Here is a 27,686-nt window from a genome sequence, read left to right on the forward strand (position 1 = left end):
AACCCAATTTAAAAAAAAATTAAAAAATCCAAATCTATATAATTTTTTTTACAGATCTATGCACAAAGGTTGTAGGTCCATAAGATCTGAGGAGTATGAGTCCAACTCCGCTCTCAGATCTGATAATCTAAGGCTCTTACTAGCCAGATCTTATCAACTTTTCTACAATTTTTTTTTGAAATTTTCAGAGAGGTACTAGCCAAAAATACGCCGCAGATTTTTATATTTTTATTTTATTTTATTTTATTTATTTATTTTTTTAATTTACTGTTAGATAAATCCTGGAGCTTATATGAGGTAGGTTGTTCAGAAAATATATGCCGAGAGTTGTGCAAATGCTAGATCAACTATTAGACCAAGTAGAGAAATAGAACAACAATGAAATTATGAAGAAATAGAGATACCTGCTACTTCGATCAAAATTAAAAATGTTATCCTAGATCCAACAAATTGAATAAGATACCTGTATTCAAATTATTCTAAGAGCGCTATTGATTGATAGTTTTCACATAATATTAAGTAGAAACTAAAACAATGTTATCATAAATTCATGAAGAGGAACACCATTGTAAGTTGAAACCCCAAATTTTTTTGCATTTATTCCAAAATGTATACAAGAGAGCTTGAGAGCTTAGTACATGATTCAAAGATTTGATGAAAAGACACACTGACACTAACCTCTAATTTATAGGTAAAATCTTCAACAGTTAGTTGGATTGATCCCTGTCAAATTAATCTCAACTGTTCATAAAGATTAATTAATCTTTAATCATCACCGTTGAAATTATTTTATTTTTGAGGGAAAATCGAATTTATCATTTAATTGATTTTTAATTAACTCAAAATTAATTATTTTGAGTTAATTTCCTCAAAATTTTGACTTTCACTTAACCACCAAGGCCCAAAGGTCCAATTTTTTTTGATTTCTTCAATATTCTCTTGGCCAGGGACCTTCAAAAATTAACTTCTTTAAGACCCATGAATTTAACCTTTGGAGAATTTAATTTTACCTAGGGCACAAAATTTATTAAATTTTTTGCTTAAGATTTAAATTTAATTTTGCCAGAAAATTTAGTTAATTGACTGATGAGGGGATTAATAATTTTTCCAACCCTCTAATACTTAGCCATGGTGTCTAATTATGAGGGACCATGCACTAAATATTTTTTACATGATGATTTTACAATTCAATACATGAAGAGGGAACACCCATTCATTATAGACCCTTAACATTTACCCATTTCTGCGACACAAAATATGATTTAGTAAACCAAGTAATTTGTAATAAAATAATCTATCCAATTAGCTAGGATTATTCCCAAATTACTTTTAGAAAGACTCGATAAAAAAAACACTAGGACGTACTTAATATCTTGACGACAAATCCACTCTAGCTTTGGGGTGAGGTTGGAGGGGAAAACTCTGTCGATCATTTGTGTCTAGAGACACAGAGGAATCAACGAGACAAAAAACCTCCTAAGGTATAGATCATCATCAAAATATTATGCTTACCTAGGTTGTTACATACATGATGGCCTTACTAAGATCATTTACATTATAACTATGCATAATAGGTTTACATTTTTATCAAAACTATCGGTTGATGATGAGATCTGAAAGGCGCGAACACTCGAACATGATAGATCCCTTTTGCGAAAAAAGGGGTGTACTGCTATGGGGTCGTTGACACAGAGTGGTCAACGCACCCCATAATTATGAAAATTCCACAACCGGAATCCCTACTGTAGCAATTGATGATATTACTCCTATTTGTTAAATTCCTTTAAACAAATTACTTGCAGTTTCCTACGGAAAATATCGTAATACATACACTGCAGCCTTCACTTAATTAAATATTATGCGGAAACAAGAGACTGAGCAAGAAAGAAAATACAACACAATAGACACCGTTATTTTTGGACAAATGTCCCCGGAAAAACCCAATGTGAGAAAACCGGTGTAGCAACTCTGAGGGTTTTATATTATTAAGCAGTTGTTTCTGAATACAACTCTGGATGCACTCCCGAGAATCCAAATATAGAGAAATATAATTGGTAGAGAAGAATTGTGAGATTACCTCACTCAACCCGGCAAATCTTGGCTCTTCCGGCAGCTGAATTAACTGTCCCGACTACAACTATGCTGTCCTTGCATAGTAACTGCGTGGGCCTGTGTGGAGCTCTTTGAGGCTCTGCGTCAGCTCAACTGGGAAATGTCTTGCCTTATGGAGCAGTTTCCAGTCCTCTCGACTCAGAAATGTCAGCTCCTTTGCAAAACTTGGACTTTTGCGTGGGTGATTGAGCTACCTCTGCGTGAACCCTTCTAGCTCAACGTCAAGCTCTGCGTGGGTCCTTCTGGCTCAGTGTCAACCCTTCTGGTGTCTCTCTACCTCTCTTTGCTGCGTATCTTGGGCTTTGGAGAAGATATTCCAACCCAACTATCTTTGCCCCTCAACTGCAACAAATCTACTCGATTAGAATTTCCTCCTGAGAACTTCTCACTTTAGAAATTTGATCGCTTGATCTTTCGGTGTGTCTTCCAAATGACCCTCAAGCTCCTTTAAATAATCGTCTCGTTGACATTCAACAACCCAGATTAAAAGCTAATCAATGGCTAAGATCATTTTAGCTTGATCCTCGTTTTCTTCTAGAAGTTACACCCACAATTAGATTAATACCCATTAATATTTTTAATTTCCTAAGTTTAGACTCAGGGTCCCATTAAAAAATATTAATTATTTTAATAAAATTGTCTCAGGGTGGAATTTTCCAAAACGCTTTCTTGGTTCTTTGGAATACATGTGTCCAAGCCTCCCTACAAAATTTGAGGCCTAGAGCACATCCGATGCTACCCCAAATCAACAATAATATCAAAAACATTTTTCAGATTTACATCATTATTCATCATCATATGCAACTATGTAGAAAGAACAATATCATCATCATCAATGCAGTGGAATATAAAGGAACAATAAAAGAAAAACATTCACATAAAGAGACACCAGGATTGGTTGGAGACCAGGGCAAAATCCACTATGCGGAAAACCCTTGCAAATTCTTCTTCTTATAGATTGTCATCAAATGATTTAGCAAAAGAGAGTACAATGATCCATATCTTCATCTATGCAGCTAACTAGCAAAAACAACTACAACATCCATGAAATAAACCCAACAAAGCTTATACTCAAAATATTGATTCTGAAGTCTGTACTGAACTGTCACTGACTGCAATCAACTGCTGAACCCTGTGGTCACTGAGCGAGACCTTCAAATAATTGAGATTTCATCTTTTAGTTCCCAGTCGCATGGAGGAGGAGTCATTCGAGCAACTATAACTGCCTGGTCACTCTCTGAAGCACTGCAAGCGAGCGATTGTGGTCAGATCTACCCAGATCTGTCTCTGAGCTTCGGTTGCACCCTTCAAGATGTTATGCGAGCGACTATAGCAGCCTAGTCGCACCCTTAAACATGGCGAGCAAGTGACTAGGGCCAGATTTGGTTTTTGGTGAGTGAGTGACTGTGTTAGTGAAAACCATAACTCCCAATCACATGCTTCATTGGTTATGTATTTTGTTGATGATATCATTGATATGTATTGCACTATGTGCCATTTTGATATATGCACCAATGTTGCAGTAATCGTTATCGGGATAATATCGGCTCGGGAAAAAATCGGAAAAAATCGGGAAATAATCGGGAAAAAATCGTAAAATACAAAAATATTCATTTTTTTTCAAATTTTTTAATATTTAAAGCATCTACAACATAAAATAAATACATTGACACATAAATATGATAGAAGAACTAATATATAAGATTTGTAATATCATTTCTAGTGCTACATCACACATAACAGTGAATCATGTCCTGAATAGTAAGTCCCGACTCTTGAGTCCCAACTCAGCTTCAAAATATCAACAAAAAATATAATAATGTATCTCATATCATGAGTCATAATGTCATATACAATGAAATGAACAAAATAACTAAAGTCTAATACCACTGATTTCCTTTGCCCCTCTTGCGAAAAAATGCAATAGCTTTCCCTTTCCATCTAGATGTAGATGCCAATGGAGTTGGTAGTGGACTCTGCTGTGCTGTAGAAGCTGAAGAACTAGGAGCTATAGGAGGTATACCACGTCCTCTACTGGTGGCAGGGGTAGCCCGAGTAGGTGGTGTCACCTCTTCCTCCTCCCCCTCTACGCCTTCCACTACCTCCTGCTCTAACCAATCATCGACAGACTCCATGAGAAGCCTCTCGGCCTCAACCCTCCATAAAACAGTGGTGTCAATCCCATCCAATGAGATGGCCTCCATATCAGGTGTCCTCTCAAGTTGCCTCACCTACAATCGAAGATTGTAGTAGACATAGACCATGTCATTAAGTCGTTGGGACTCCAACTTGTACAAAGATCATGAAATAATAATTATAAAAAAAATATTGTTTAATGAATTCAAAAAATTATTTGGAAATTTGCAATATTTTAAGTTTTAAGTTTAACCTGTTGCGCTTCTTGTTGTGTATTTTTTCAAATACACTCCAGTTGCGCTCGCATCCTGAGGAGCTACATGTTTGGCTGAGGATTCGAATGGCAAGCTTTTGCAGATGGGGTACCTTGGCACCATACATTCTCCACCATGCATCTACAACAAAATTACAAATAAAATTTTAAATAAACATAAGAAAAAAATGAAATTTGAAAGTTGAAGCAAAGTATGAAGTTATGAACTTGAAGAGACAATGAAATTTGAAACAAACTAAAAAATACCTGGCATTTTAGTTGTCCTATCAGTCACAGCCATGTCAATACCAAATGTGCCACCTGCCATCCTGTATGTCTCCATTTCTTTGGAGATTTCTATACGTTCTTTTGGAGATCGCACCATCCTCTGTGTTGACCACTACTGGTCAACTACCCATGCAGTACCCCCCCCTTTTTCTTTGCAAAAAGGGGCAACACCTGATCAACGTTTCCGTGGCATCCTGCAGATATCAGCAGCTTGATCAATCTAATTGTAAAGCCAGTCTGCATGTATTAATTGTAAATAATCTTAGCAGATATGAGTCGTGTATGTGAATTGCCTAGGTGGACCTAACTTTCTAGTGGTAATCTACGTCCCGGAAGGTTTTTTGTCTCACCGATCCATGGATCGGCAGAGTTTTCCTTCAAACCTGACCCCAAAGCCGGGATGGATTTTGTCATTAGAACTTTAGGAGAATCCTAGTGTGTTGATCTGCTAGATTATAGTTGTGTCGCAGAACTGGGTGTTTTGTGAGGGTCTGTATTAAGTGGGTTTGTCCCCTTGAGATGCAAATTGTAAAAAGTCATCATGAAATGTGTCCTGAGGGTTGAAAATGTTTTAAATTCCCTCGTGAGTCCTAAGTCCTAGGTCCTAGGTGATGTTTCCAAAGGCTTAGTTCGATGATCCATTTAAAAAATGAAATAAAATAATAAAATAAATAAAAATTAAGAAATTTAAAAAAATAAAATAAAATAATAAATAATATAAAATTTAAAAATTTAAAAATTTAAAAAATGAAATAAATAAAAAAATAATAATTTTTTTTAAAAATTTAAAAATTTAAAAAAATAAAATAAAATAATAAATAATAAAAAATTAAAAAATTTTAAGTGAATAAATCGACGGATGAGATTAAGAGATGTCTTGATCCTCATCAATGGTCGAGATCATTTCTACATGGATCATTCGAACTAGCCGTTGGGATCATTTCCTTTATATAAGGTCTTAGGTGGTCATTTCAGACAATTGGATCTGTGAGTTTGATACTGAAGAAGCTCTCTTGTAAATCTGTTTCTGATTAATAAAAGAAGACTTTGGGGTCCATATCTTGCTGGTGTTACTCTCTTGAAATGCTGTGAGATTGTTTAATTTTCTGCATATGTTATTTTCAGCTGTTAATAATAGCTTTTCTGTAGAGTATTGTGAACACAGGTATCTTGTTCACTTGCTAGGGTTTGGGTGCTGTTAGGGTTTTTGGAGTAATGGCAGGTATCTCCATTACTCTCTGAGATCTAGCAGCATTTTTGCCCTCTTTACTGATGGTTGTTTTGAGCGGTGCAGAAAGCATTTTCTGAAGGAATTTTGTGGGCGTTCGGGGAAGTTCTCGGCTGAACCAGCCAACTCCCGCAAGCATTTTGTGTTGAGCCCAGTTGGATTTGATCCTGGGTCTATCATTCGGTTTATTTTTCTAAGTTTGCATGAGAGATTTTTTGAAGTTCTTCACAGTGACGATCTGAAATTTATGTTTTTTAAAATGTTTTCCGTGCTTACTGCTGAATCAGGCTGTTAAGGGGCCAAATCTGTAAATTAATTAGCTGTTCTAGGGTTTCAAAATTTTGCTTTATACAGTTCTCATTAGGGTTTTGTTTTTCTTGTACAGGTTTTTCATCACGAGTAAATTTTCTTTTAGGATTTTCAGAAGGAGATCAGGGCTGCTCGGATCATAGCCTAAAATCGTGGCCATCTTTCACTGCCTTTCTCCCCACCATTGTATCTGCATTTTCGCCATTTCCATACAATAGAAACCTGCTTCAATTCCTTTAGGTCACCATGTACTTTGCAGCGGCAGCAATAATATAGTTAATCTACGGTTTTAAAAGCATTCACCACAGTTATAAATCCGGTATAAGCTTTCCATCTGAAACGTTGCCGCAAAAAGATCCGCCGTCAGCTTCATCGGGTTCACGCTATCAGGCATTGAAACTTTGCAACGTTACGATTCACTTAAGCTGCCAACAGGTGATTTGCATAAGCGCAAGGTAAGGAGCCTGTTCCAAAATCGTGTTCAAAACACTCAGTTTGCATTCAGAAAAGTCACCTTCGATAGCGTTTGCACAACCAGTCATTTCCGCCGACAGAAGAAACTATGAACGCATCGAAAGGGCATCTTCAACATTCATCGACGTGAAAGCCAGCATAGGAGATTGCGTTCTCAGCGTGGGCATCAGGTTGAATGCGCTGGTCTATTTGCGTTCAGTCTCTTTCCTTCGATCCTGCACATCGTATCACTGTGGACTATCTGCGTTCAACAAATGCGTATCAAGAGATCGATCTGAAAGCGCCACCGGTTCTCACTACAAAGAATTGTTTACTCACGCGTTCAACAACTGCATATTGTCAGGTGAACATTGATCCCGTTTGCGTAGCAGGTAAATGAGTTGGCGTTTTATGGTCATCAGTCTAGGGTTACGAATTGGCAGCTCGAAGTCTTCTTACGGCTTACGTTTATTTTTTTTTGTTTTGTTTATCAGTTTTCCAAATTAAAATTTCGGTCTTTTAGTTGTAGGCTTTACCTTTGGTTAGTTTTAGTTTCATAAAAATAAAAAGAAAATAAAAACCAATGAAATGCGATTTTGCTTTTAGTTATGGTTTCATATAAGTAAAAATCAAAAAATATTTATGTTTTAGAATTTAAATTTAGCTCTAGTTAGACTTTGATTTAGTTTTTTTTGTTTCAAATAGATTTTGAGTTTAAAGCTTTATAATTTTAGGTTTTTTCCTTTTTAGATTTTTATAATATAAAAAATAAAAAGATTTTAGATTTAGTTTTATATAGTTTAGTTTTAGATTAACTTTAAGATTTTTTTTTTTTAGTTTTAGATTTCATTTCTTAACTTTTGTTTAAAAAAAAAAAAATAATAATAATAAAAATAAAAAAAATCGAAAAAATATAAAAATTTTTGTGGAAAATTATTTTTGCCAGTCTCAGTGGTTTTCATGTTATATCTTTCATGCTGGGATCTAAATTTTCAAGTCGAGATACGAAATTGATATCTGGTTAATGATTTGCGATTCTCGGGGTGTTTTAAGGCATTTATCTCTTCAAAATTTTCAGTTGCCGGATATCGTTTTGGTCATGTGATTTCGCTGATACCTTTTGATGACAAATGATTGCTGTTCACGATTCATCTTTCTTATCATTTAACGAGTAATCATTGCAATAATAATCTCTTAAGGCACTGGTCTGCTCAATTAATCAAATCCATCGAGTGCTTTTTATATCGTATCTCGTGTCTCCCAACCAACTGGTCGACAGTTGGTCTCATCATCTCACAGGGACTACCCCCCTTAGCCGCGGGAGACAGGCTTAAACGGAGGGATCGGGGATCAGAGTGACAGCCCCCGGTCTGAGCGTTGTCGTGTCAATCCGCGCGACAACATTTTTTGGCGCCGTTGCCGGGGACATTGTTTTCTCGGTGTTTCAACAACAATCATCCTTCTCTTTTTTATCTTTTCATCTGGCCCGGCAACGCCAACATTTTTTGGCGCCGTTGTCGGGGACATTGTTTTCTCGGCGTTTCTACGACAATCTTCCTTCTCATTTTTATCTTTTCATCTGGCCCGACAACGCCAACATTTTTTGGCGTCGTTGCCGGGGAAGGAGTTTTTTTGTCCTTGGTGTTTCAACATCTTTTCATCATTCATCGTTCATTTGTCTATCATTCGTTTGAGCCGGCAACGCCAACATTTTTTGGCGCCGTTGCCGGGGACATTGTTTTCTCGGTGTTTCAACGACAATCATCATTCATCTTCTCATCTCTCATTTGAGCTGGCAGCTTCGACCTTCAGGGTTATCATTTGGATCTTTCATTGCCTTATTTTTCGTCATCTCATCAGCATCTCTTCGGTGTGTTTCTTGTTTGGGTGGCGACTCCATTTTCTCATTTTTCCCAGACAAGAAGCCTTCCCCATATCTGCTTGTATTTTCTTTTTTGGATCTTAGAATTAGATTCATTGTTCAAGTGGCGACTCCACTGTTTTCATCTCTTGATTTTCTTGAGCAGGTATCTAGTTCTATCATCCTTTTAATCACTTATCATTCATCATGGATTATTCATTTAAGCTATGTCGTTTTACTGAACGTCTCCATGATTTTCCGGAAGATGCCATTCCTAAGTTACCTATTTTCTCGGGTGGTGATCCAATCGCTGTTAGAAGGTATCTAGTCTTGTTTACTCGCATCATGACCATATACTGTAGATCCCCTCAATTTAATCATGAACATTGAAGATATCAAAATGCGTCTATTTGTCCTTTCTTTAAAAGATGATGCTTTGAATTGGTTTAACAATTTTCCAAAGGAATATTTCACTTCTTTAGAAGACATTGTCGATGCTTTTAAAAATAGATATGGTTATCCAAACAGCTTGCCTTCTGCCTCTAAAATTGTGCAACAGAATGAAATTAATTTGATAAGAGGTCCAGCTGAAAGATCCCAAGACGATTCATCATGTCAGAATGTGTCATCCACTGGAAATATTGCAGATCAAGTTCATGATAGTGAAAAATCAGGGACAAATGACAATGAAAAAGAAGAGCAAAAGCAAATTATAGGAGACCTAATGATGCTGGTGAGAAATATGGAAATCAATCAAACTAATTATGTCAATGATGTGAAAACTTTATGTACCCATCTGGAAAAACGTAACAGGGAGATTGAGGTCACGCAAAGTCACCATGCTAAAGAAATTGAGGCCATGAAAACTAAATATGAAACAGAAATTGGAAACATGCATAGCAAGATGTCAGTCTTAGAGGAAAATATGGTGACCATGAAAGCTGATCATGATAGGGAAATTGACTCTATGCAAAACAAGTTACTAACTATGGAAGAGGAAATGACTATCATGACGTTCAATCATAATAATCAGTTGGCTGACATGCAAGCGAATCACAAAGAAGAAATAAATTCCATACAGCATTGCTTGATGAACATAAAGGAAGAAAATTATAAAGTAATAAAAGATATGCAAGAACACCATGTCAGACAAATCAATGCTGTAAAGGTTGAACACTCTAGTCAGATGAATTCCATTAGAATACAGGTTCAAAGGTTTCAGCAATTGGAAGATGAAAGAAACCAGGTGACATCAACAGATCAGGAGCCTTCTCATTTGTTGCAACAAGTTCCATCTTATTATGAGGAGGTCATTGATTCGATTGAAAGATGGTTAATTGAGGGCGATCCGGATATATTTAAGAATGATAAAGATCAGATGCGGGCTAAAGAAAGACATATCACGTATACTTCATCTGATAGTTTTGAAACAGAAAGTTCCAGGTCATCAGTAATTCAACCTGCCAGAAAGAAAAAACGTAAGAGAAAGAAAATAAGAAGAAGATTTGATGCATCAGACGGCCGTGAGCAGCTTGATTTTCGGATAGGAAAAAGTCCTACCTTATGCAGAATTGGACATGGTACATCCGACAAGCAGCCGACAGATTTGCCTGAAAGCAGGCAAATGCTCAGTATGCACTATATTGAACACATCTGATGCCGTAGGGCATCCTTTGTATCGTATTTCTAACCCTACTCCTTGTTTTTTCCGCATTTTCGTTTCTGCTTTAGATAGTTAATAAATGAAGAGCTTTTATCTTTATTGTGCTTAATGTATATGATGATTTTGGAATGGACGCTACTTATTTTTATCTGTGTTGTATGGGTGCAGATTCTGGATTCTCACATTCCTACAGTGCAGCAACATGTCCCCAAGTAGAGCCAGATGTTGACCACTACTGGTCAACTACCCATGCAGTACCCCCCCCCTTTTTCTTTGCAAAAAGGGGCAGCACCTGATCAGCGTTTCCGTGCCATCCTGCAGATATCAGCAGCTTTATCAATCTAATTGTAAACCCAGTCTGCATGTATTAATTGTAAATAATCTTAGCAGATATGAGTTGTGTATGTGAATTGCCTAGGTGGACCTAACTTTCTAGTGGTAATCTACGTCCCGGAAGGTTTTTTGTCTCACCGATCCATGGATCGGCAGAGTTTTCCTTCAAACCTGACCCCAAAGCCGGGATGGATTTTGTCATTAGAACTTTAGGAGAATCCTAGTGTGTTGATCTGCTAGATTATAGTTGTGTCGCAGAACTGGGTGTTTTGTGAGGGTCTGTATTAAGTGGGTTTGTCCCCTTGAGATGTAAATTGTAAAAAGTCATCATGAAATGTGTCTTGAGGGTTGAAAATGTTTTAAATTCCCTCGTGAGTCCTAAGTCCTAGGTCCTAGGTGATGTTTCCAAAGGCTTAGTTTGATGATCCATTTAAAAAATGAAATAAAATAATAAAATAAATAAAAATTAAGAAATTTAAAAATTTAAAAAAATAAAATAAAATAATAAATAATAAAAAATTTAAAAATTTAAAAATTTAAAAATTTAAAAAATGAAATAAATAAAAAAATAATAATAAAATTTTAAAAATTTAAAAATTTTAAAAAATAAAATAAAATAATAAATAATAAAAAATTAAAAAATTTTAAGTGAATAAATCGACGGATGAGATCAAGAGATGTCTTGATCCTCATCAACGGTCGAGATCATTTCTACATGGATCATTCGAACTAGCCGTTGGGATCATTTCCTTTATATAGGGTCTTAGGTGGTCATTTCAGACAATTGGATCTGTGAGTTTGATACTGAAGAAGCTCTCTTGTAAATCTGTTTCTGGTTAATAAAAGAAGACTTTGGGGTCCATATCTTGCTGGTGTTACTCTCTTGAAATGCTGTGAGATTGTTTAATTTTCTGCATATGTTATTTTCAGCCGTTAATAATAGCTTTTCTGTAGAGTATTGTGAACACAGGTATCTTGTTCACTTGCTAGGGTTTGGGTGTTGTTAGGGTTTCTGGAGTAATGGCAGGTATCTCCATTACTCTCTGAGATCTAGCAGCATTTTTGCCCTCTTTACTGATGGTTGTTTTGAGCGGTGCAGAAAGCATTTTCTGAAGGAATTTTGTGGGCGTTCGGGGAAGTTCTCGGCTGAACCAGCCAACTCCCGCAAGCATTTTGTGTTGAGCCCAGTTGGATTTGATCTTGGGTCTATCATTCGGTTTATTTTTCTAAGTTTGCATGAGAGATTTTTTGAAGTTCTTCACAGTGACGATCTGAAATTTCTGTTCTTTAAAATGTTTTCCGTGCTTACTGCTGAATCAGGCTGTTAAGGGGCCAAATCTGTAAATTAATTAGCTGTTCTAGGGTTTCAAAATTTTGCTTTATACAGTTCTCATTAGGGTTTTGTTTTTCTTGTACAGGTTTTTCATCACGAGTAAATTTTTTTTTAGGATTTTCAGAAGGAGGTCAGGGCTGCCCGGATCATAGCCTAAAATCGTGGCCATCTTTCACTGCCTTTCTCCCCACCATTGTATCTGCATTTTCGCCATTTCCATACAATAGAAACCTGCTTCAATTCCTTCAGGTCACCATGTACTTTGCAGCGGCAGCAATAATATAGTTAATCTACGGTTTTAAAAGCATTCACCACAGTTATAAATCCGGTATAAGCTTTCCATCTGAAACGTTGCCGCAGAAAGATCCGCCGTCAGCTTCATCGGGTTCACGCTATCAGGCATTGAAACTTTGCAACGTTACGATTCACTTAAGCTGCCAACAGGTGATTTGCATCAAGCGCAAGGTGAGGAGCCCGTTCCAAAATCGTGTTCAAAACGCTCAGTTTGCATTCAGAAAAGTCACCTTCGATAGCGTTTGCACAACCAGTCATTTCCGCCGACAGAAGAAACTATGAACGCATCGAAAGGGCATCTTCAACATTCATCGACGTGAAAGCCAGCATAGGAGATTGCGTTCTCAGCGTGGGCATCAGGTTGAATGCGCTGGTCTATTTGCGTTCAGTCTCTTTCCTTCGATCCTGCACATCGTATCACTGTGGACTATCTGCGTTCAATAAATGCGTATCAAGAGATCGATCTGAAAGCGCCACCGGTTCTCACTACAAAGAATTGTTTACTTACGTGTTCAACAACTGCATATTGTCAGGTGAACATTGATCCCGTTTGCGTAGCAGGTAAATCGAGTTGGCGTTTTATGGTCATCAGTCTAGGGTTACGAATTGGCAGCTCGAAATCTTCTTACGGCTTACGTTTATTTTTTTTGTTTTGTTTATCAGTTTTCCAAATTAAAATTTCGGTCTTTTAGTTGTAGGCTTTACCTTTGGTTAGTTTTAGTTTTATAAAAATAAAAAGAAAATAAAAACCAATGAAATGCGATTTTGCTTTTAGTTATGGTTTCATATAAGTAAAAATCAAAAAATATTTATGTTTTAGAATTTAAATTTAGCTCTAGTTAGACTTTGATTTAGTTTTTTTTGTTTCAAATAGATTTTGAGTTTAAAGCTTTATAATTTTAGGTTTTTTCCTTTTTAGATTTTTATAATATAAAAAATAAAAAGATTTTAGATTTAGTTTTATATAGTTTAGTTTTAGATTAACTTTAAGATTTTTTTTTTTTTAGTTTTAGATTTCATTTCTTAACTTTTGTTTAAAAATAAAAATAAAAAAATAATAATAATAATAAAAAAAAATCGAAAAAATATAAAAAATTTTGTGGAAAATTATTTTTGCCAGTCTCAGTGGTTTTCATGTTATATCTTTCATGCTGGGATCTAAATTTTCAAGTCGAGATACGAAATTGATATTTGGTTAATGATTTGCGATTCTCGGGGTGTTTTAAGGCATTTATCTCTTCAAAATTTTCAGTTGCCGGATATCGTTTTGGTCATGTGATTTCGCTGATACCTTTTGATAACAAATGATTGCTGCTCACGATTCATCTTTCTTATCATTTAACGAGTAATCATTGCAATAATAATCTCTTAAGGCACTGGTCTGCTTAATTAATCAAATCCATCGAGTGCTTTTTATATCGTATCTCGTGTCTCCCAACCAACTGGTCGACAGTTGGTCTCATCATCTCACAGGGACTACCCCCCTTAGCCGCGGGAGACAGGCTTAAACGGAGAGATCGGGGATCAGAGTGACAACCCCCGGTCTGAGCGTTGTCGTGTCAATCCGCGCGACAACACTCTGAACACATGTTAAGAATCCATCCATGATTTTAGCATCAAATCGAACCCACATGGGTAAGAAAATGCGGGGTTCAGGTAGATCCCTACAACATGAATGAGACGATGGAGTGTGTTGTTCCATCGTTCATCAATCACTTCCCATAGGAGGAGTTGTTTCTGAAACCCCTCATCTCCCTTATCATCATAGTAGGCCTGAATGGATTCATTGGCCCTATCCATGGCCTCATACAAATAGCCCATTGCGGGCTTTTCACCATCAACTAATTGAAGAATCTTTACCGAAGGTTCAATAACGATGCACACCTCCTACACTCCAGCCCAAGAGTCTTCCTGGTATGAAACTAATCTGCATATGGCCTCTCCCTCTGGTTTGTGGCTCATTGTCAAAGCACGCCACTCCTCTGAAAGAAACATTCTCTTCACATCCCACATAGAATTCAAGAGGGATTGAAGAGATATGGAACTGGTGGCGAACCGTGTAATGGCGAGGCGCACCAACTCTTTATTGTTGGTGAATTTTCTCATCAAGCTAAGCACAAATGTATGATTATATATAAATTTTGTAATGCTTTTTGATGACTCAACAATATCTTTGACAATGGAATTTGTTCCTATGTCCTCCAACATCAAATCAATACAATGTGCAGCACAAGGTGTCCAAAATAAAGTACGATGCCTCTCCATAAGCATCTTGCTAGCAGCAACATAATTTGCAGCATTGTCCGTTATGACTTGGACAACATATTCTGCACCCACCTCCAAAATAAACACATCTAGCGAATTAGATAAAGTTTTTGCATCTTTGATATGTGAAGGTGCATCAATAGATTTCATAAACATTGTCCCCTTGGGACAACTAACCAAGAAGTTTATAAGGGTTCTCCCCTTTTGGTCGGTCCAACCATCTAACATCACAGTGCATCCTGTTTGTGCCCATGATGCCCTAAACTCCTCCAATATTTTGGTGTAGTCAACTTTTTCATTTTGAAGAATCCGGCCTCTAAAGTCATCATAAGGAGAGATTTTGTACCTTGGGCCAACAGTTGCAATAGCATCAACAACAGGCTGGAAAAATGGATTATTCCTTGCAACGCTGAAAGGAATATCACTCCAAAGGAGAAATTTGGCCAACAACTTGTTAGCTTGTTCTTTCTCAATTTTTTTAAGCATTGAAGTGATAGATGGTTGTGAACCAGGCGTGGTTCTAGGAACAAAAAATGATGAGGCAGCTACCGGGTTGGTTGTAGATATTGATGCTGAAGTAGAACCAGTGCCACTTCCTTCACCTGAGCCTAACACCCTCTTTGCTAGTTGCCTCTTCATTTTTGCTTTGGCCTCTCTGTCGTGCTCTAATTCTTCCAATGATCTCATGGCTCTTCGGATGATTTCCGGATTTGTATTTGTGCAAGGCCCTACATCAAATCCAGGTATTTGTGTAAGGTGATATTTCAATCTATAAACCCGCCCCGACATATGATGCCCACACAACTTGCAACTCAAATTCATTCTATCAAACCCTCCATCAGGTTCACCAAATTCCCACAGAGGGTCCAATTTCCTTGGCATGTTTGTAACTTGGTTGAACTCTTGACTCTTGAGTTTTAAATTTGTAAGATGAAGTTTGAACTTTGAACTTTGAAGTTGAATGGTGAACCTATGGCAAAATAATGATTGCAAGTTACAAAAATTAAAAAAAATTACATATATGAGTAACATGACAAAACACATGGAATTTTTGACAATTTATTAATTTAACAAACAAAAACCCCATCAAATCAATTCAAAAATATTTGATAAACAATGGGTTATCCAAACCCAACCAAAAACATAAAAAAAACCAAAACAAAACACATAAATTTGGTGCCCATACCGGTTTGCTGGAGAAAATTGATCCTCTCCTCCTCAGCTCTAAATCCACCAGGGTTTTTGACTCGTTTTTCTCCTTGAATCAGCTCCCAATCGACAAGTTTTTTTCTCCTAGGTCGCTCCCAATCCACCGCTGCCCCTGACTGTCGAAATGAATAAAAAAAAATCGTTTTTTCCTATTATAAACTTGCTGTCCGCCAGGCCCGCGATTTTTATGTTGTTATGGCGATTATTTCAAATAATCGCGATTTTTTCTGATTTTTTTTGAGAAAAAATCGCAAAAAAAAATCGTTTATTTATCGCGCAATTATATCGGTAAAAAATAAAAATCGCGATTTTTCGATTTAATTGCGATTTTCGTATCACTGTTATGCACCCTTACATGGTATATAGATGAGAAGGATTTCCATATTTTGTCTCTAATGGTTTGGAGTCATGGTTTGTAATCTCAAAAATAAGATTTTTCATTAAAAAATAATTATTTTTTGTATTTCTTTCAATTCTGGTTTATTGAATCCCGTTCAATCGGGTTTGATCCAGTTTTGGTTCGAATCATGGTTAGATAGGCGAGTTCGATATCCTGTTCTGGTTTTTAAAACTATGCCTTCAATAGCCTTAACTCCTTTGTTGATCATATCTTGAATATGCTATTTTCAATGTTGTTGTAATGTTTTACAGGCTGTAAATCTGCATTCTCTTGAAACCCTAAGCTTAAACAAATTTCATAAATTGATGGTGGTTAGTGGAAGAACGAACTTGAGAATCCGTTGATCTTATCTCGTCCACTTAAGCTTTGCCAGTGGTTTCCTCCAATCCATCATCTCTGTTTCACCTTGTGCCTGTCTTTATTGAAGACCTTCTAGGGTGTTTAATCTGCAAGCCCCTTAGAGAGCCATTTGGCTGAAGATCCCTTAGTCATCTAACCTATGAGACTTGCAGGAGAAGCCTCCCTTGTGGGGATAATATCTGACCACAAAACAGTAGGGGAGAAGCCACTAAGGTGATAGTGGTGGCTGATTTCTTTGTTGCCCTAGACCTAGAGTGCCTAGTGAGGCTTTGCACTAGGGTGCTGGATTTTGCGGTAACAATACTCATTTGATAGTGTGTTGTTCCCTTGCAGTGAATTTTTAGTCTCAAATTTATTTGTTAAGTTAAATCCCCTTTCCTAACACAGGACAATAATAAGGAAGACTAGAGCATGAGTTGAATGAAATGTTTTCACCTAATTTAAACCTGTGCGTTGGAGATGTTAAAAATAGTTTTGCATACTTGTATAATGATGATTAAGTCCAGGAGTTATTATGTATGCTGCATGCATTCACCTTGAATAATACCAAAAACTAGTTTTGAATGATTTCCGTAATACATCCAAAATTGAATGGCCCCTAATTTTCAGACTGTTCTTTGTTACAATTGATGATTATACAATTTTTCTTTTTGCTATTACTTGTGTGCAAATATTGTAGCATTTTAGACAATATGGGATTCCGTAACTTGATGTGTAATTTTCTTGTTGGTAAATTTGTAGTTATTTGCATAAACATGAACATTGCTGTAATTTATCTGATTAAATTTTATTATATTAACTCAGGTTGGTGTTCCTGAAAGTGGGATCGAAGATGCTGTTCAGAAGCTGCTAGCACGTGGGTGAGATAGCATGATTCTGTGGTATAATCTTCAAGTTTGGAATGCAATTTTTTATTTGTTACATTTGAAGATCATTCAAAATGTAATTTGCACTGTTATAGCTACAAGGTTGGGATGATGGAACAGATTGAAACAGCACAGGAGGCAAAGGCCAAGAGGGGTTCGACAGCTGTAAGTAACACCAGAAGATCATTACTGGAATGAGCTTAACTTTTTTACCGAGTTAATGTTGTTCTCAATTTTTCGAGCTAGAAGCTATGCAATATAGTCTTTACACAAGAAGCCTTTCAATGAATGTAACTTGATAACTATATCCTGTTTATGATGTGGAAAACATAAATGTATTTTACTCTTCTGACATGTTAAGAATGGCTTTGTGATGCCTAAATCTACATAACAAGATGCTTTTTCCAAGGTATAATGAAATGTGTCTGATACTCTTATTAGAAATTATAGATGGGGTAAGCTAATTATATATATATATATATATATAAAAGATCCATTAGTGACAAACTGTTTGAGGGCCAAATCAATTGCTCTAGCCAAATCAATTGCTCTAAACTGAACCACTGAATGAGAGGAGCCAAAACATAAACCTCAGATAAAGAGAACTGTCAAAATATTTTTCTGCAGGGAAGCCATTTTAGGTGTTCTTGAAATTCATTTCAATCTTGAAAATATTTTTGTTTTTGCCTAATCAGTTAATTTGCTGTGCAGACTGTTAATAGAGAATTAATTCATGTTTTAACACCATCAACGACGATGGATGGAATCCTTCAACCTGAGGCTGTTCATCTTCTCGCCCTTAAAGAGGTAATTATATCCCAATTTTTCTAGCAGTAGTTTTCCATTATCAACTTGTTGAAATAATTCAACGTTATTTTGCCTTCAAACAGGCAATCTGTGATGCCTTATAATGTTTAACGTATTGCATTGTTTGTAAATAATTTGATAAAATGTATATTTTTTATTTGCATCAGATAAAGCTAGGATCTTCCGTTTTAATCTCTGAACATCAAGTTAAATTTTATATTTACTGTTATGTAATTGAAGAAGAAAAACTGTGGAAAGATATTTTCTTTCAGTTTCAACTAAAACTGCCTATTACATGCTGAATGCCTTTTTTTGAGCAAACCAAAATGGTATGGTTAAAGTTGACTGTGTCTTCCACTTTATTTAAATACTCCCTAACTACCTAATGCCGAGCCATTACTCTTCAGTATTAACAGTCTCTCTGCAGATAGGCATGCCCACATTCTACATCAATTTTTCCTGGTTCAGCTGGAAAGCATCTATGCTTTTCTCTCAGTTTAAGAAAGGCGTTTATTAGTTTTATGTGAACTTGGGGTGTGCTGCCATAGAAGAGAGCTCTTTAGAGTTTTTGAGTAACCTGTGTAGTGGTGTACAACAAAGTGAAAAAATGCCCTGGTGCCACACAATCTAGCAGGGGTCTTAGGAGGGGTAGTTAAGGGACGACTACCAGTCCAAATGACAATAATGGGACAAAGACCCACTGTCACCTCAGTCAGTGTCCCCTGCTCTTTACGGACTTTTATCGATGGGAGGATTCCTGGTGTGAAGGAAATCATTCGAAATGATAGGATCAATGGCAAGGTAAGAAGTGATTTCCAAGGCCCATTCAAGTAGAGGCTCAATTTAAGGCTCAATGCTTCAAGAGAAGTTAAGGGCTCTCCAAGAAAGACCTAGACCTAGGGTTAGGGATACTCAATAACAAAGAGTATGCCTAGGATCAAGACTTCCACGGTGAGGGAAGACCTCTCTAGGGGCTTTGCAAGATGATTCTTTTTCAAAATAGGGTTTTCGCTCCACTAGAGAGACCTAGAAAGATATCCAAGGGAGACCTAGGGTTTTTGAGTAATCATGGGAGGAAATCCTCCAATATGATCACTAGGTCAAGATTAGGATAAGAAAGGGTCAAGAATGTTTAATTTTTCTTGAGCTTTATTACCCACCACCAGTGGGTGACCCCATAGGACAAATTTTCTCCTAGAATTGTCTTCAACTGGCAGCTAGCAGCCCCTTGACAGCCACCAGTGTAGCCGATGTTGCGCCATATGTCTCCACTCCCTGAGCCAGTCTTATGTCCCCTTGCCCATCTGTCGAAATCGTATGTTTGAAGGTGGGCCACCCAATCCTAAAGGTATGATTTTCATTATGTAATTGGGTATTTATTCTTGTCTTTCTTGGGTACACTTGGGTATGGATTATTGGGTGACTTGGAAGGAGGAAGGATTTTGGCTATAGTCTTGTTCCCTCACCTTAATTGGGGGGAGGAAGGATTTTGACTATAGTCTTGTTCCCTCACCTTAATTGGGGGGTTAATCCTCAACCCTAGTCCCGTGGGATCTCCCTTATTGGCTTATAGCTTTAGGATGGCCACTACTTGGGAAACCCCGATTTTGGTAGTGTGGTTCCCGTTCCACATTTTTCACTCCCCTTCACACATTACATGCCCTATTTCATCATTTACACTCTCTGGGTCCACTTGACCACTAGGTCCACAAGGTTTTGGTATCCCCCTCTCCTTGTCCACATGTTTGGGTTGGGCCTGGAACAATGCCCCAAAGGTTGATGCAGCTAAAAAAATAAGATAAAAGCATAATAAGGCCACATACAACAAGAAATGTACCACAAAATGCAAAAGATGGCTGAGACGATAAAATTTAGCATGTGGCCAAAAGCCAAACATGAGCTCTATTGCTACTGCCTAGCACACACACCTTAGTTAGTGTGAGAAATATCCTCAACCCCACAAGGTGTGGCTTGGTGGAAAAACTAAGCGATGGGGTTGTCACCTATTCCCAACTCTCTCCATTAAAGCTCTCTCCTAGGTAAGCTAGGGGGGTGGTCCCTAATGAAAAGTTAGATGAAAATGATATGAGTTTCTAGGAGATCCTAAGGTCAATTGGATTACTTCAATATTATTAGCAAGTTCAACAAGTATGATGAGCAATACAAAATATGGAATAAAATATATTCTCAATAATCATCAACATATATTGCAAAAGAGAAGCATGTAAAAACAATGCCTAAATGATTGCTTCAAAATAGTAAATACTTGCACAAGTTGAGATACAACAATCTGAGCTTGTGACTATGGTAAAGCTGTAACAACAGGCGTTGTAGGTATGGACGAGACAGATTGCATAGGTTGTGATGGATACGCAAGCCTAGGTTGAATGGGCATTGTTGGCTGCCACTAACAGACAGTGATTCCAGGCTGACCTAAAGACGACGACATATCGACATATGGTTGCCCCTTAGAAAATGGAGGACAAGGAGATTGTGCATATTGTTCTCTGTATGGGGGTAGTCTAGTGTAAAGCGGATACATAGGACAGTAACCAGATGAACCAGCTTGATATTGACTTGATGGGTCCAGCTGTTCAGTATCCGTTAATGAAGAACCAGATAAAATTCCAGTAGAGGACATTGGTGAAGACCAAGGGCTAGAAGCAACACCTGAGTGGGTTCCAGATAAAGATTGGTAACTCGATGGGACGGACAAAACACCATACAAGTGTGACTCAGGTGTCATAGTAAACATCGAAGAGGTTGCGATAGAAGATTATGCCATAGATGTAACAGATGGTATGGTCTGGATGTTGACTCTGCCATAATCAAATGTCCAAATAATTTTCCTAATGAATCAACGGGTGTCTCAAAATAATCAAGATCAAAAGGAGTAGTAAAATGAGGAGTATGGTATACAAATAAAGTCCAATTGCAAAATGGAATGGAGTTCTGGGTGTTTCTACCTCAGGTTCCTCTTCTATCGAAATCAAACTAGGTGGAAGGATTTAATGTCAGGTTCGTAGTAGATTTCTGGTATTTGTTCCTGAGGTAAAGAGGAAGTCTCGACAGTTACAGATGTCTGAGGATGTACCGGTCGATCTTCTTCCAGTATGGTAACAACTTCTGATTGTTCAACCTCAAGATCCAAGTGTTCTGGTAAAAGAACAAGTTCAGGTTGGGCTTCTTGAACAACTTCTGGTTCAGAAGTAACTTCTGATTGAACAATGATAGGTTCAAGATCAACTTCTGGTTGAACAGATTCAGGTTCAGAAGTAATTTCTTGTTGAACAACTTCGGGTTGAGAATCAACTTGTTGTTGAACAACTTGGGTTATTGTTTCACTAGATTCAGTTCTAGTATCCTCAGGTAATTGTGGAGATTCCACTTCAGTAATAGATGTACCAGTAACTGTAGGAGTAACTGGGGTCACAATACTTACTGGTATAGGTGTTTCTGGTAATTCAGATGAAGAACCAGAAGTTTGTGAAGTACTGGATTCAATCAAACGAGACCGCTTTGACCGGATAGGTGTAGCTTCGGGTGGTAAAGGCAGTTTACTCGTTATCCTCCGCGAACGACGGGGTAAGGGTTGATGTTCCTCCACGATTGCTGATTGATTTTATTACAAAAAAGAAATAAACAAAAAGGGGTAAGCTAGGCAAAAGGTTTACCAAGCAACTGTGAACTGTAGAATACCTCCCGGCGAACCGAGAAGTATGGGTAGGCAATCTCCCCGAATGCTGTGTTCGGTGTATCACAGTGTACAAGGCGGCCGACTTAGTTACCTAAGGATGGATAGCAACCTAGTGTTTTCCTCCCATATATACTCGAAAGTACATGGAGGCCCAATCCGTATTAGCGCTGTCTAATGCGAAACCACACAGTGAGAGCATTCCTTTATACTTTACGTACTGTAACACCGCCCTATATACCCGAAGGTACGTGGACGAGCTATGATATACTCATGTACGTGGAATGAGGTATCACACTCAAAATGTATCACAGACAAGTTAGCGACAGCTGCTATGTTTTATGACGTCGGAACACGTCTCTAGCCTAGAACCTCTAAATGTTTTGCGTTAGGTGACAATGCTCCATTAGGTTAATTGAGGTTAATTTTAAGTTGATATTGATTAAGAATTTGCCTTTCAAGGTTTACCACATGATATCTTTGAAATTCCTAGAATGAAACAAATATGATAAGCATCCTTTTCATTCAATTTGAACAATGAAAACCTTAGCTAGTAGGGATAGAGCAATCAAAGTCTTTTAATCAATGAAACAAAGAGCACATCTAATGCAATTTGCCTAAACTATTCCTATGAGCACACACAAACTTTTTCAATGCACAATGCATGTTTTTCTTTTCAATTCCCATAATGTTGAGATGAACAAAAGGAAACTAATGCACATACAATCAATCAATTTTTTTGTAAGAACAAAGACTTTACGACAATTCTTTTTTGAAAGAAATGAAGACTTTTACGACACTTTCTTTTGAACAAAGATTAATTGACTATAAACTAACTTTGACAATGAATTGATAGTGATAAAGAAATCATTTAAGAAACACTAAACAATCAAGGCCAAAGTAGGGCTAGGAGAGGAAACACAAATTGATTTCAGAAGTACAACAATCATTGATCTTTCAGCAAGCAAAAACAGAAGGAAATTTGGGAAAAATCAAGTCAAAGGTGGGATTTTTTTGACCTAAGGAGGATCAACACAGCCTTGAATGGGAGACAGTGCGCTTTAGAGCACTGTCCTCAAGCCAAGGGTGCTCTGCAGTGCTCTGTCTCTTGACCAAACCTGCGTTGGTGCCAGAGAGGCCATCCTAGGGGCTTTCAAGCACAATTTTTACCAAAAAACACTTCAAAAAGGGATGAAACAAGATCAATGGAAGCAAGTAAAATCTACTAGGGTGTACTAGGATGAAGGTAAACTACCCGAAACGATGATCGTTCCCCAGCGGAGTTGCCAATTTGTTATGTGGAATTTTGCATCTACAGATAAATACAATTTCCCTAGGTGGGTAGCTACAGCTAGAACAACATATTTAAAGTTTTTATCCTTTTTCTATAGAACATAAATAAGACAAGGGACCTACTTTATATCTTTCGCTTTCCCTATGTCTCCTTTGTATGGCTCTCGTCGCTCCTTCTCAAACTTAATCCGCTCGACAAGTACCTGCAATCATAAACAGAGGACAAAAACCAATCAAAGAAAGAGATCTATCTACTATAAGCAAATGGAATCAAAAACATTTACACATATAATCATCATACATAAAGACAAGTATATGAGAAAAGATGTAAACAACTTTATTAAGTAGAAGAAAGAATTACAACCAACCATGGAGTCCGATCCATTGTCACTCCTTCAGCTTGGGTTCCAACCAACATCACATCAAAAGCACAACACTCCGGCAGCATAATAATACTTGCTTACAATCTCAAACCTCACACCAACAATATCTCCTTACAAATTCTCAAAGTCCAGCCTCTGATCACTTAGATGAGTGCTCAATTTATAGGAAAATGGAGGAGGTCTGGTCATAAATGAGGGTATTGAATGGCTTTCCGAACTAGAGTTAATTTCCATGGAGGAAGGGATGACAGGATAGAAGGTTACTTAACTCATTCCCTATCCAATTTCGAGCTCATAGGAGATGATAAGTGTGGGAATCTTCTAGAAGGCTCTAGAAGGTAAGAATATTCCAGAACCCTTTGAGGATTTCGCTCAATCTTGCCCAACGCAGGTCAAAGTGGGCCTATGTGCTCTGAAATGCACCTTGTCATGGGCCTACTTGCACTGAAGCGCACTTACCCCTGACCAAGGCTGTGCTGGTTCCTCAAGGAGGCATTTCTGGAGGGATACACACCAGGAAACTCTCAGGGAAGGAGGCATCCAAAGTGAAGACTTGTCTAGGGAATATAGCAACTGAATTAAGGTTTGATGAGCCCTAATAGTATTGATTTGAATGTTGGGAGTGATGCGCCCAAATGGATCTGTAACAGTCACCTATTCCCAACGCTTTCCATTAAAGCTCTCTCCTAGGTAAGCTAAGGGGGTGGTCCCTAATGAAAAGTTGGATGAAAATGGTATGAGTTTCTAGGAGATCCTAAGGTCATTTGGATTACTTCAATATTATTAGCAAGTTCAACAAGTATGATGAGCAATACAAAATATGGAATAAAAGATATTCTCAATAATCATCAACATATATTGCAATAGAGAAGCATGTAAAACCATTGCCTAAATGATTGCTTCAAAATAGTAAAGACTTGCTCAAAATAAAATATTTCAAAATGAAACACGAAGTAATCTTGCAAAAAAAATAAATGTTAGATAAAAATTATATCAATTTGCAAGATATATAATTGCTCTTTAAAGAAATGCTTTAAGAAAATATACTACCATTCATGATTTAAAAGCATGTAAAAATAACAATTTAAATGACTTGCAAAATGAAATGAAATAAACCAAAGCTTTTATTGCAAAATGTAATGTCCCAAATGGAGAAAATTTGGAACAAACCCTTCAAATCAAATTATCAAGCACTTAATAGGAAATTGCCATGAAAAACCCAAACACCAGAAATTTGACTGAAGCCATAAACCCACAAATTGCATAAAAATCTCATTAAAAATCACAACATGAGGAACAATGAGAAATGCAGCAACCAAAATCCAACTTTATTATATATAGATATGTGCCAATACAATAGCTGGGAATGACCCTTCGGTCTCCAAACTAAAACAGAAAAACAATCACTACACTTGTGGATTTTGAATGAATCCACCAAGGGGAGATGGGTGCTCGCCCAATCTCTCTAAATCACTCTAGGGTTTTCGTCCTGGGGCTACTGTTGAAGTAGAGAAACCACGTTCTCAAACCTCTCCACAAGAAAGAAAAATCAACTCCCAGATGTCTCCAAATGATCTCCTCTCCCCTTTTATAGATCTGATGGATAGATCTCCAAGCCTCTAGAAGCATCTTATTTTATTATTATTCTAGAAGCTCCTCCATTTAATTTGTCTTAAGTGACCTTTAATTTTATTTTATTTCACTTAAGTCACTTTTGACCCTTTTTCTCCAATTAATTATTTTTCCTTAATTAAAAGACTAATTAAAAAAATGGAAAATCGCCCACCATACTCTCTTCGGCCACTCAAAGTTCCTTCTCAGCGTCCCATCTTGTAGATCTTTTCGTTCCAGTTCCAGCGAGCTATTACACTAAAGTGTTCCATCAATTAATCTCCTCGGAATGCCATCTCGAGCATAATTAATTAAGTTATGCCCAATAATAACGTTGATTTCTGAAAGTTGTCGAAATGCAACGAAACGAAAAGAAAACTGTGTGGATGATGGAATATGCCAAGTGGATGCCATCAAATCCCATAAAAACTCCTCAAAACTCCATTAGAACTCTTGATGACACAAACCTACTCCACTGACCTAGCCATGTCCTGCCCTGGAAATCTACCCTGGCTCTACTATGAAGAAGAATAAAAATGGGGACATGATAGTCCTCCCGCCCTAAGATTTCTTACCCTCAAGCAATCCAAATATGTAGACCAATCTAGTGGCCCAATGATCGGAAAATGGGGTGCTAAGGCTTCTTGTCAATTTTACAAGAACCTCTCCCACTTCCAAAGCTTAAATGTTCCCAAGATCTAGTGATTAACCAATTGCGGAATTAATAATGTGCTTGAAAATAGGTGTATGCTTGTGTTTGGTTTTAAACTGTTTGTGTTTTAAGTTAATTTGCTTGAACTGATATAAAACATATAATAGAAAATAAAGCAGCAGATACAATGCAGTAACAAGCAATCACACATAACAACAATATAATATGGAGTTCACCTGAAACTCTTGGGCTACGTCTCCTTGAGCTCTAGTCAACTCGACTAGGCTCTCTGGGATTATGGAAAAGTCCTTTTACAAGCTCCACGCTCAGCTCCACTGGTTTACACAGAACACAATGGGCTTAGAACACCATCTTATCCCTGGCTTTGAAGCTCTCCGGCTTTCTGGCTCTGGCTTTGGCTCTAGCTCTCGGCTCTAGCTCTGGCTTTTGGCTCTGGCTCGTGGCTCTGGCTTTAGCTCTGGCTCTTGGCTCTCGGCTCTGGCTTCTCTGAGCTCTCTCTCAACCTTTGCGTGCCTTTGTAATTCGCTTGACTTCCAAGCGATTCTTTAGCAACAACTCGCTGCTGTCAATGGAGCTCTCTGGTTCACTCGGCCTCCAGTGACTCCAAAACTCTTTGTGCTCTTTCGGCATACACTGAGCTTTCCCTTTGGATTCCTCAGCGTTCAAACAGCTCTGGGTTTCTCCAAGCTGCCTCTGTGCATCTGCTCTCGACCTCTGTGCGCATATCATGAGCTCTCTGTCAAGCGCTCCCTGTTAATCGTGCTCTTTGTGTTTTTGTGAGGCAGCCTTCCCGCTCTGCGGCTTCCATAGCCGTTCCTCTCTCCTTCGATCATGAGGAATCATTCTTCTGCCTCTGCGTTTTCCCTGCTCCCTGTGGCTCTGCGTCTGACCCTCTGGCTCTGTGGCTCTGTGCATTACAAACGCATCATTGTTATGAAACGCTCGCTTGCAGCGTGGCACAATGATCAGGGACAGTTACAAGGAATCGGGGGCCTTCCCTCAGGTGAAAACCCGAAAATGGGACGAAATCCCAATACACAGAGATATACCGGAATACACAGGCAGATGCGTTCAAAACACATCATTTGACTTTTATCTGGACTTCAAATATATGCAATCACATCTATACTCCCATCGGGTCCGTCCTGTCATCGCAAATCGCGATCGCACAGGTGGGAGGTCAAAAGACCCAAATACACGGGAAATACATTGAAAATCTGAAAATATGGACTTCAAATAATATGTAGCCGCATTTATAAATCCTATCGGGTCCGTGCCCAGATCGCTAATCGCAATCGCAACGGCCCGGGGGTTCTTTCCATATACCATGGAACATTGCGATGCAATCTCATATCCCCGACGCTGATCCACCAATCCGATCATCGCAATCGCAAGTCGGCACTGTCGCATGTCGATGCCATCACTGATCACATATCGACATATCGCAGTGCTACAGGTCCTTCCCTTTTGGGTGTGCCGATCGCCGATATCGCTCATTGGCATATCCCATATGTAATGGCCCAGGGTTCTGATATCACATGAAGCCTTCCTCCGATTGTGATATGATCGGAGATCCTTAAGGACTGCTGCTCCGCCCTTTAACATTGCGTTGCGATTTTCTTTAGAAAGCCTTCATTTCTCCTAAGTCCCATTTAATAAGAAAATGCCTCCTTTTCAAAGGACAAGGGGCAATTTCTTTTTACAATAACTTCTTCATCTGAAGTTCGTTTTCGCCCATTCAAATTGCGTTAGTTTCAGAATGAAGAGATCTTTGCAATGAAACTATTTCCAAGAGAATCCTTTGACTTTCATTTTCCTTTGTGAGGACACTTTAGACTTAGAAGTCTATCCAAGATCCATTT

General features: G+C 37.9%; 1 protein-coding gene across 1 annotated transcript in view; it reads left to right on the forward strand.

Moving 5' to 3' along the window:
* Positions 1 to 18,274, forward strand: part of LOC149181745 (DNA mismatch repair protein MSH7-like) — a 113,508-nt gene extending 95,234 nt beyond the window's left edge. The window contains exons 4-7 of the mRNA XM_089414307.1: positions 17,302 to 17,357; positions 17,459 to 17,528; positions 18,075 to 18,170; positions 18,254 to 18,274. Of these exons, the coding sequence (XP_089270433.1) occupies positions 17,302 to 17,357; positions 17,459 to 17,528; positions 18,075 to 18,170; positions 18,254 to 18,274 (243 nt within the window). The remainder of the gene's footprint in view (positions 1 to 17,301; positions 17,358 to 17,458; positions 17,529 to 18,074; positions 18,171 to 18,253) is intronic.
* The last annotated feature ends 9,412 nt before the right edge of the window (positions 18,275 to 27,686 follow it).

This window comes from Pinus tabuliformis, chromosome 3_2 (genome assembly GCF_031772625.1).
Source record: "Pinus tabuliformis cultivar Carrire ecotype Pingquan chromosome 3_2, CPIR1, whole genome shotgun sequence".
Classification (NCBI taxonomy): domain Eukaryota; kingdom Viridiplantae; phylum Streptophyta; class Pinopsida; order Pinales; family Pinaceae; genus Pinus; species Pinus tabuliformis.